This window comes from Talpa europaea (genome assembly GCF_964194135.1).
Source record: "Talpa europaea genome assembly, chromosome: 2".
Lineage (NCBI taxonomy): Eukaryota > Metazoa > Chordata > Mammalia > Eulipotyphla > Talpidae > Talpa > Talpa europaea.
Genome location: NC_140068.1, coordinates 19,788,216 through 19,799,907, shown reverse-complemented (window position 1 = coordinate 19,799,907; position 11,692 = coordinate 19,788,216). Strand labels below are relative to the sequence as shown.

General features: G+C 45.4%; 1 protein-coding gene across 1 annotated transcript; it reads right to left on the bottom strand.

The window, feature by feature from the left end:
• Positions 1-235: 235 nt before the first annotated feature.
• On the bottom strand, positions 236-1,048 carry CITED2 (Cbp/p300 interacting transactivator with Glu/Asp rich carboxy-terminal domain 2; the record flags this gene model as incomplete). The annotated part of the gene is made up of 1 exon (XM_084228102.1): positions 236-1,048. The coding sequence occupies exon 1, from the start codon at positions 1,040-1,042 to the stop codon at positions 236-238; it is 807 nt and encodes a 268-aa protein (XP_084084228.1). The 5' UTR covers positions 1,043-1,048.
• Between the last annotated feature and the right edge of the window lie 10,644 nt (positions 1,049-11,692).

Sequence of the window (11,692 nt, the reverse complement as noted above, 5' to 3'; positions counted from 1 at the left end):
AATGTCAAGGCTACAAAAACGAAACAAAAACAGAAAAAAAAAAAGTGGCAGCAATTTTTAAAACCAATTTGTACAAGTTTATAGTTTACTTTGTTTCCAAGTTCTCAAACCTTTCAGGATCTGAAAAGTGAGATACTGTGTCTAAGGGAATGTTTTTCAATTCACACCGAAGTAGTTGGGGGTGTTGGGGGTGGGGTGGGGGGTGTTGATTTCTTTCGCTGGGGTTTCGATCGAGTCAACAGCTTACTCTGCTGGGCTGCTGTTTGCACACGAAGTCCGTCATAAAATCAAACTCGTTTTGCCCCAGCCAGAGTTCGGGCAGCTCCTTGATGCGGTCCAAACCCATTTCTATCACTAAGGACATAAGCACTTCCTCGTCGATGAAATCAGTGTCTATGACATTGGGCGGCAGCATTGCAGCAGGGACGTGGGCCACGGAGGCGGGCATGTTGCTGCTGCCGCTGCTGCTACTGCTGGTGCCCGCGCCGCCGCCGGAGGTGCCGCCGGAGCCGCCGGGGGTGCTGCTGCCGCCCGAGCCGCCGGGGGTGCTGCTGCCGCCGCTGTGCTTGGGGTTGCAATCTCGGAAGTGCTGGTTTGTCCCGTTCATCTGGTGGCCTGCAGCAGGGTGCAAATCCGGCATGTAGTGGTTGTGGGGGTAGGGGTGATGGTTGAAATACTGGTTGTTGAGCTTCTGCAGCTGCATGCTAGCGGGCAGGGAGCCTCCCTGGCTGGCCACCGGGGGGCCCATGAACTGGGAGTTGTTAAACCTGGCCGCGGGGGCCAGCGCGCTCGGGGGGTGCCCTCCATTCACAGTCCCTGGCCCCATCGCGTGCCTGATGCCGCTCGTGGCATTCATGTTGCCCGCGCCGTAGTGTATGTGCTCGCCCATCAGGGCATTGAAGGCGTGTTGGGGCTGCTGCTGCTGGTGGTGATGGGGGCTCGGGAACTGCCCCATCCCCATGCGGTGGGCAGGGTGGTGGTGCAGCCCGTTGGTGCCGTCGGGGAAGCGCCCGTGGTTCATGGCCATCATATGGTCTGCCATTTCCAGTCCTGAAAGTGAAAAAGGCGGACGGTAAGCCCCGCGCCACACGTGTCGCCCACCACGGCACACCCCACTTTTTCCGCCGCTGCCCCCCAGCTTTTCTGGACGCACGTCGGCTGCCAGGCTCCATCGCTGGGATCCCACTGGCAGCCCGTGCACCGGGCGCGCCTCCACGGCGGCTCTGCCACCCACAGCGGAGCCCGGCGCTGCACAAAAAGCCCCTTCCCCTGCGATCTGCCGGGGGGGGGGGACCCGCGCACCCCAACCTCTCTGCGCCCCGAAGTCGCCTAATAAAGGAAGTGCCCCGCAGCCCGGCCGCGAACTTCAGGCATCAAACCAGCCCTCCTCATCCTGTGCGTGCACATCCTGTTGTTATTCCCCAGCTCCGCCTCGCGCGCTTCCTCCGGGCAGCCCAGCCCTCGGAGGACGCGGCTGGCAGCAGCCCCAGCCCGCGCCGCCCGCCGCGCTCACCTTCCGTCTTCGCGGTTTCTGCTCCGAAGATCGAGCGCGGGATCGTCGGGTCCAGGACCGGCTCAGCAGCACATAGAGGGGCCTCCTCGCGTGCGGGGCGCTCACGGCCGCGAAGTGGGCGCCGAGGGCTTGCAGCAGCCGCGGGGGCAGGACCGGAGCCGCTCGCCTTTTATTTCCCCTCCGCTGCCCTCACAGCTCGGCAAGACCGCCCGGCAGCTGCCAACAATGAGCTGTGTTTCTTCGGGCTTTGGCCACAGTTAATATAAGGGATTTTTAAGAAGGGCGGAGCGAGAGCCTCCCCGGCGGGCGGCGGGAAAACGCGGAGCGCGGAGCGGCGCGCGCCGGACCGGGGTGGGGAGCCGCGTCCCCGCGGCCGGCGGCACGTGAGCAGAGAGGCTCGGCCCTGGCGCCGCCCCGCTGCCCCGCCGCCGGCTGCTCCCCGGCGCTGCCGCCCTCGGCGCCGGGGGAAAAGCCTCCCTGGGTTCTGCGGCTGAGGGTAGAGCGCCCGCCGGGAGGGATGCGAGGAAAGCTCGCCCCCCGCCCCCCCAAAATGACCGGATTCCCCCACCCAAAGCTCCTAACGAGCTGGACTGGCTTCTACGGGAAGGGGGTTCGCCCAGCGCGCCCACCCTCCAAGCGCTCTTCTGCTCGCCCAGCTTTGCAAGAGCCTTTCCGGGCTGCAAAGAATGGCTGCGTCTCCCCGAGCGGAGTTGTGGAGCCCTTGGCAAAGAGTGTCCCCTCCCCTGGGCGCGATTTCCTGGACTGTGGCTTTGTGTTTTTGCAGGGGCAGTAGGTAAACTGAGCTAGATGTTCTGCGTGGAGATGCAACCCCGGCCCCCACCCCCATGCTTCTTTCAAGGACAGGCGCGGGGGGCGGGGAGGAGCTGCGGCTGCAGGTGGACCGAGCGCGCTCGCGGGCCGGGCTGCTTCCGCTCCCGTGTCCCGGAATCCGGTCCGCGCTTTCGGGCCCGCTCCCCGCTCCCCGGGTACGTGTTCTTCTGCTAAGTTTGCGTTTGCAGCTCTTGGTAGCTTTGGCATCCGAGCTGAGGCGTCTCTGCTCTGTAAACAAACTCAGCGATCCTCGTCCCCAGATCCACCTTTTTGCACATACACAGTTTCTTGCTTCTGCTGTTGCCCTTGATCCGGGAGGTGGGGGTGTGTGCAAACTTGCACAGCCTCCCTCCGGGCTCAGCCTGACGGTTTGGGGTTGATTTAGAAGCAAACGGGTTTGTAATTAAGAAATTCGAGGGCTGAGTAAGGCTGCTGTTGCTGGAAAAGGAAAACAAATAGATAACATGGTAATCGCTTTGTAAATAAAGTCGTTCTGGAGGTGGACACGTAGCTGCACGTCCCGTGGGGCACTGTGCGCGCACACACGGCTGCGACTCTTCCTTTTCAGTGAAATTGTTCAGTGGGGCAATAGGCGATAATAATAACCTTGCTTTCCAGAACGCGGCACAACTAGCCTGGTCGTCCATTTGGCTCATTGACTTGCAAATAAAACCCCTAACGCAGGTCTGGACGACTACCAGTCAGAGCTCTCTGGCTTTCTCACATGGGAGAGCCGAGTTGTTTCTCCACCGCCGTGATGGGGCTGCTCCCAGCATTTATATTGCTCTTTATGTGCTGAAAGCGAGTTTAGCGCTCCGAATGAGGACTTGTGTTTAGAGTTGTTTCTTCATAACTCGATAGCCATTGAAGACTTCCTGCTGCGAAGAGCGAGTCCCCCGCCCCCTTCTCATTTTATTCCTCCCTCTGGCTCACAAGACTTTTTAGGCCCTATTTCTTGAGGGCTGGAAATTCGGATACATTTCTCCTTTCAGGAATTTGCAAAAGAGACCAAATCAGGATTATTTTTATTTTCATCTATTACCCCGCTGTCTTCTGCTTGTTAATGGGCTGGTGTGTGTGTGTGTGTGTGTGTGTGTGTGTGAGTTCACGGTCTTCCTCTCTTTTCCAGGTTCTGTGGCATTTAGAACAGTGCATGCAATCATTTTTAAACCTCAAAATATTTACTTTTTGGACACTTGAGCACACAACATATTGCATTGTTGATTGCAACAATCCCCTATTCTTCTGTCCACCCATCACCTTTATCTGTAATTTCTGGGTCCGCAGTTGCAGTTGCAGAATCAAAGGCTAGGCAAAAACCTGAAATGCCACTTTCAAAAATAGACTTCAAAATAAGTCAACCCCAGACTCAGAATTGGCAGAATGTTTACTTCCCTTTCTTCTACTGCAGTCTTGCGACACAAGGACCAGTTCTTGAATGTCTCATCCAAATTCCTCTTGCAACCATTAAAGAAAGGTGCAGTCCATCCAGCTCCAGTGGTTCCACATGCTATTGGGAGATCCACTGAAAGGTCACCTCCCTGTCCCCGACCCTTAAAGGGAAAAAAAATATTTCTGGGGCCAGCTGTTTAAAACATGACATGCTTTGTTCACTTCATCTATCCCATAAATGCTTCCTAAGTGTCAGGCACTATCTTAGCACCTGGAGAGACAACCAAGATAGGAGCTCACGGTCAAAAGAAAAAGATGGACAAACAGACCTTGGACACACTGTGGTAAATGACACCAAGGTATTAAACACAAGGACTTTTGGGAGCATATAGAAGGGACAGTAAACTTGGTCTTCCTGGCCTTGGATAAGCTGGAGGGGTTTGTGGGGGGAGGAGGTGGTAAAAGATGAAAAGAATTTAGACCACCCAGGAGGGGTCACAGATGGAAAAAAGATTGGAAAGGTAGCTGGGGCTGAGAAATCTAGATTTCTCTGAAGACAGTTGGAGGTAGGTGGAGGCTTAGGAACCAGTGAGATGATCAAAGTTTCATTTCAGAGCTATCAGATTAATACTGTAGAGAATGGATTGAGAAATTAAGTCTGGAAACAGGAGTTCAGTTGTAATCATCCCCGGTGCAAGATGCCCCATGTAATCAGGGGTTTATCCTGTGAACCTAGGGAAACAGGTGGCCTGTGGGTGAACTCCACAGTGGTAGATAGTTCCATTAGCTTCTTAAGGTTGCCATAACAAAGTGCCATAACCTTTGCTTACGTCAGTCAGGCTTCCACAACATAAATTTATTGTCTCACAGTTGTGGAAGGTAGATGTCCAAGATCAAGATGTTGGCAGGGTTGGTTCTGAGGGCTATGAGGAAAAATGTTCCATGCCTTTCTTAGATTTGATGGTTTACTGTCAATCTTTGGTATCCCTTGATTTATACATGTATCACCCCAATCTCTGCCTTTATGGTATTCTCCTTGTATCCTTCTCCCCCCCCCCATGCCATGTGCATTTCTCTTCATCCAGACCTTTTTTATAAGGACACCATTAAGATGGAATTAGAGCCCATCTTTATGACCTCATTTTAACTTGATTAGCTCTGTAAAGACCCTCTTTCTAAATAAGCCCACATTCTCAGTTGCTGTGGGTTAGGATTCCAATATACCTTTTTTAGAGGGACACAATTCAACCCATAATGATGGTACAGAAACTGAACAACATAAAACTCTTCCCAAGGTGGAGGAAGAAAGCTGAGTGGGGGCTCTAGTCCAGATATCCTGCTGCCCCTGCCCCCACTCTCATTCCTATGAGGCTCATACACCTCCTCAGCGATGACTTCCTGACTCTCCTACTCAACTAGCAATATTTTTGTTCTCTTACCCTGTTTAATTTTTCTCCCTAATACTTATCTCACCATGCCATTTGCGTAAGTAATTTTCTGGGTCTTCACCACCAAAATGTAGCTCCAGGAAAGCAGGGAGTTTGGCTGTTTGTTCATTCAGTGTCTAGGTAAATTTGGGCATGTATTAATATGAATGAATAAATGAATGAAATATAGCAGTTATCAAGCAATCTGAAATGAAAGGCTTATGGTGGTGGTGAAGGGGTGTCAGGGAAGATTTTCTAGAGGAGGGTCATCTCGAGGCTGGGAAAGAAGAGTAGCTTAGTACCCTCTACATTGTAGTCTGTCATGCACTTGGGCAAATTAATCTGTTTGGGAAGATGGCTTACCCAGCGACCCATGGCTAATGAACTATGGAGGAAGGTCCCCACTGGTGTGAACTTTTGACTGAAATTGAACTTTTAGTGGTAAGCTAAAACCTGAGTTGAGGAAAGACTGAAACATAAATGAGAGAGTTCATACTTGTGACATGGGATGGGGGCCAACGAGGGCTTTAATGCTGGGTTTTGTGCTTTACCTAAATGATCTTACCTAACCCTCACTTTAATAGGTGGCGATTACTTTTATCAGCTTAGGAGGATTTTGAATCTCAGAGAGTTAAAAAAAAAAAAACAAACAACAACCAAAAAACCCCCTCTACCTTCTCAGAGGAATTAGGAAAAATGGGAGAGAAATAAACAGACAGACGCTGGTTGAACCCTCCCTCATCTTCCTCTCCTCTCAAGACCTCGAGTCTGGTTTTCAGTTGGTGAAAAACCACTGCCGCCACTGGCCCACTGTCCACTTGGCCCACCGTCCGCACTGAGACAGGACCCTCTATTCCAGCCTAAGTTGTGACTACAGTTCCTATTTCTGCACGTCTCTCTTTCTTAGTCTCCCTCATCTGGAAGGTATATAATAGAAAATTCTGATATTTTACTATAGAATAATTTGGGTGTAGAAACTGTTGGCAGACCCATAATTCTTGATCCAGATACTGTGGATGAACTTTAGTGTCTGGGTGGGGACACATGGCTAATAAAAAAGTGAAGGCCCCATACTCCAGCTTTTATTACCTGTAAGTTGAATTAATATTATCATACATAAATATATATATGTCAAAGTCACATTTATATACCAGTTTGAAATTTGCAGACTTAGTTCTTCTCAATAAAATACAAACCACTTGAAATTATTACCAAACTCATTATAACTTTTCCTGTAGTTATGTGCTTTCTCATTCAACAGAAATATAGCCATGACTGTATTGGCAGTAAAATGTTTTTAATAAAAATAGGCCTTTAAAGTTGATGAAGTTGGTATTATCTCACCTGAGATGTTGGTGAAAGTAAAGATTCCAGGATATACTCCCTGTAACTCCTGATGTAGCAGATTGGGAGTGAGGCCTGAGGATCCATGTATTTTTCTGAAATGTTTTCTGTTGGTTCTGACTTCAACATTTTGAATTTTGGAGGGACCCAATTCAGCCTTTAAAGCACCTCATGTGTTGATACTGTTTAGGTAATTGACTTTTCTTAGTCTACAACTCTAATAATAAACTAGACAACATTCACGTTCGCTAAGTGGGATGAGGTATTTTGGAAGGCAGAAGAAAAATTCAGTGACCTTAACTAATTAGAGAATTGCTCCATCAAAAACAGGATTATGTTCAATAGGAAAAACTTCAAAGACCCATAAGAACAATAATAAATTACATGGGTATTGGATGGGAAATTATTGACTAGATATAAAAAGTTCAGCCAAAAAAGAAAAGATTGTGGGTCAGCAGAGCTCTTGGTTAAATGGAAGGCAGCAATGGAATGTTGTTATTAAAAAGGAAACAACTTGGCATGTGTTGGAGAGAGAATATCACATGATAGGGCTGGAAGTGATCCTTTTGCTATACTTGGCTCTTCTCAGAGATCCTGGTTGGTTTGTGACTTTAAATTTTAATAAAGAGTTACGGAAACTAAAGAAGGTTCCTTTAAAAAAAGGAAATATATTTTAAAGGAATGGGAAATGGAACTTATAGTGGCTATTTAATCTGGAGAAGAAAAGTCTGACAGGTGACTTAATACATATGTTCTGGTGCACACATAGGGAAACTAATATGGTGGATCCTTTCCAGATGTTTTCCTTTTCTACTGAGACAAAGAAAAAAGGAAAGCATTTTAAAAAGAGAGCTTTAGATCAGTGGTTTTCAAATCTCGTTCTGCAGACCTTCTCAGCTTCACTTTTATGTGCTTTATATAGTATGGATTTCTTTGTTTTAAAACATTGTTCTGATGTTAAGCAGTTATGAAAACTAAAGCTTTGGATAATGCAAAAATCATAGAATTCTAATTCTGGGAGAGATATTAAAAATAACCTTATCCAAACTCCCTTATTTTCTAGATGAGAAATTTGAGGTCCTGAGGGGTTAAGTGACTTGCTCATAAAGGACTTCCTAAACATCGGGATTTTAAAAGCCAGAGCATATTATCAGAGGGAACTAAGTCTTTATGAAGACTTCAGTGAAACAGGATAGAGACGTGTTGAATGGTTTTAGATCAGCATTTCCCAACAGGCGTATTATAGGTGGGTGGGTTGTAAAAAGGCAGTAACAGAATCTGTATCAATTTCTACTTTTTAAAGTAGGAAATAAAATCATTTAAAAGTATTTTTGCAATTCAACATGGACGTTTGAGAGTCTGAGTGTGTGCTGCATGAGCATATTGGTTTGGTGGCAGATTCTGGTAGTCAGACGAGCAGTCACTTAGTTCAGTTACTCTCTTGCTACATACCTCTGCCAGAGGAATGGTTTTTACTGATTGATTACTTAAAGTTGTTTTAATTCCCATTTACAAATGGGTTATTTTTAAAGATAGAAAGCCAATGGCCCTGAATAAAATAAATCAGTGAGAAATATAATCATAACATTATTTTGCAAATGATTTTGGATGATACCTCATGCAGAGATTGTATTCACGTAATAAAAATCCTTGTCTAGCACAAACGCTTAACTCTAGTACTCAGAACTCAGTGCTAGAAAGAGGAAACATAATGTTGCTACAATCAAATGGTCTTCAATTTATTAGAAATAAAGTTTCAACTGCTACATGCAATAATGGTGGTTGCATGTTTGCAAATAATAGCCTGAAACTATTCCTCTTATCTCATTAATTAGGAACACAACAGAAAAATTATTTGCAAAAGCTTCATTTAGTTTTTAAGTAAAAAATGCAAGAAGGAAAAATATCAAGAAATGAAAAGTATTTTGTATCCATTTCTGATATCATAGTATGTAGACATACACATTTAGTAAAAAATCTAAAGACAGTATATATCAAGTTTGAATTCCTCAAGAAATTATGCTTTTCCTTAATAATTGATTAAAATTTAATCATACAATGAAAGTGTCCATGCATGAGGAAAAAAAGATTTTTAAAAATATTTTTGTGTAATAATTATTATTAAAGGTTGGGTTACAATAAACTTCAATGATGTGTTTATCTAAAATAAAATATTTTGCATGAATTCATTTTTATGTCCCATGTAAGATAAGAAAAAAATGACTTAAAAATGCCTAAGTGGGGTCCTCCCTGATGGTGCAGGGGGTTAAGGCTCAGCACTATGAAGCATTCTGCACCCACTGCAGCAGGAGTTCCATCCCTGGCCAGGGAGGTGACCCACATGGCACAGCAGACCTCTCCTGTCTGGCCCCCACTGCTCCCCTCAGCAGTGTATTTCAGTAAATCTGCCTGTTCTGCTCCCCACTCTGTCTCTGGTGAGTCCTCTTGTTATAGGACAGGGAGAGGGGCAGCCCAAACCCCGCAAACCTGCCTATTCTAAATGGGTTCTGCCATCCGCCGCATCAACACAAAACATAGGAGACTTTAATGGGAAGGAACTTTAATAAAACTAGGAAACAATCCAGGTAAGGCAAAGAGTCTAGTTTCTAAATGAAGCACCCAAAGTTACCCGTCCCCTCGTGGGTAAAACTCCATCCAAATGGGATCGGCCCAGAACAAGGCCCCAAAGCCTGCCACAAGTCTAAAGCATCTTCCAGTGGGGACCCACAGAAAAGGGTCACAAACAACCAGACAAGCCCGGAAGGAAAAGAGCAAAATCAACATCCAGATGAAAGCTGCCATGGTCACCTCCCCACGGGTCTCACCCACATCTGTGTCACCCAGTCCACGACCAAAAGACAAGTGCAGTTTCTTCACGTGTCTCTAGGCTCCATGCGCCTCCTCCAGGTCTCCTGGCTCCATCCTGCTTCCTTCCTCAGTCTCTTCTTCAGCTTCTCCTCTTCCTGCTCAGCTCCACCCTCCCTTGGGTGGGGCAGGGAACCTCCCCCTTTCCTGGGGACCACCCTGTTACAATCCCCCCTTTTAATTTTTATTCCACCATATCTATGGTGGCACAATCTCAGGGTGTAGTCTTAGGAGACAGTCTTTTTTTCAGGGTTACAATGTGTGTAAGAGAAGCAACAATTAGTCAGCAGCATTGTCCATGAATGTCCAGTATGACAGTTTCATTACTTAAAAATAGTCCATTATCCAAGCCAAAAGAAAAAAAGTTGGTGCGTTAGCTAAAACAAGACAGCAAATATGTAAAAATCACAGGAAAAAAAATCTTAAGATGGTTCGACTGATGTAAAACACAAATTTTCTCAACCTTGATCCCAAACTTTAACAGCATAGCAAAAGTTTGCAATTAAGTCTACTTTTAAACCATTTTGCCTATTTTTGCATAAAATCACAGGGCAGAATAACTAAGCAGCAATTTTAGCTGGCTTTGTTGAAATACTCCATATAGGATCAGAGCGAACCATTGGCATCCGGTCGATGTAGGCTTCAGGTACAAAGTTAGTCTCATCAGACTCCACCTGGGCTTTCCTCTTCTCGAGGGTACCAGGGCATTTTCGTTGGCCGGGTTGTCCAGTCCTGCCAATGGAGGCAAGCTTCCTCACCTTCTTTGGAGGTCTCTGGAACCCTACAAACAAGGCAAACAGGTTCTCCTCTTCTTGGTTCAGCTCTGTTTCAACTTTCTGGAAGAACTCCACACAAAGCCACACAATGAAACTTATGTCCAATTTTTTTCAGTTTAAACAAAATCCCTATGGAAGTTATACAAAAACAGACTCTGAGATAAGTAGTAAAAGATTACTACCACTATTTTTATGCTGTGTTGGTATCAAGGGGAGAGAAAATGCAAATACAAGTTAGCTTTGTTGGAAAAAAAAATTACAACCTTGCTGCAGATCCTGGTCACCAAAACAAGAAAACTTTGTGGATTTAGAGCAAAATGCAAAAAAAATCATCAGTATTATTATGTCAAGGAAAACTTAGTAAATATGAGGTGTATTTCCAAGTCTATTCAGTCCTTAGTAGAAAAGTTTTACTCTCAACAGTTCCATCAATAGGAATCTGTTGAGACCTTTTCTCCCTATATTTTCAGAAACAATTTCTGTAGATGTGAAACAATTGAATTATATAATATTACAAGGTGACAATCACCATTGACAATTTACATACATACCAGATACTACTGTTAACATTTTGTACATACCAAAGTTTTACCATTTTCCCAAGTGACAATCAAACCCTAACCTTTTGTTTTTCTCATAAGTGGAGACTTTTTTTTTTTTCAACGTCTATGGGCACCACGTATACCAATTTTTCAACCTCTCTAGGCCAAGACAGACACAAGGACATACAGACATACAACATATAGACAAAGACAGTTTTTTTTTTTAGTTATGCCACGTGGAATATGTTATGTAACTGCAGTTTTTCTCCATAGGTTCAGAAAAAAAAGTCAAAGTCCAAAAAAAAAAAATGTGGAGTGTTGCTGGCAGAAAAATTTCCAGTTGTCATCCTGCAAACCTAAGACTTTGGAAATAGGAAGGAAAAGGTTTATTAATCACAAGGGTCACACGACCTTGTTTATCACCTTAGGGTTTTCAGTGTTGAAGTCTTTTTATTAGAAGTCAATCCTGGGGTATTCTGTACAGCAACTGAAAGAATAAAAGTTAACTTTGAAGCAAAAGGAGTCATCTCTTGTTAGCCACCAAGCAGGCACTCCTTGGGTTTCCTGGAATACAACCTGAAAAAGCAAAATCAAAATATCAGTAATTAACTTTCAATTAAAAGGAGTCATCTCCTTACTTCTGTTAGCCACTCTGGGACAGAAGCTGAAAGAGCAGATTAAACATTTAAGCATAGATTACACCTCCCCCACACTAGGGAGGGACAACAACAACACAGGTATGAAAACCTGGTATAGTTACATGATGCACCCTAAAGAGTGCTTTCCACAACAGACCTTCCTCAGTAGGAAGCAGAAACTTAGAATCTTGTCTTACACCAGCAATTGAACAAATCCAGGATTCAAAATGGCAAACATGCCCAAAACAAATTGTGTAGACAAAATTCACAGCAGCAAATCCTTTCAGACTCAGACAAAATCTTGTTAATTTTTCTGATCCAGACTTTGCAAAAATTCAAGTTATCTCCAAGAATCCATCAAGGC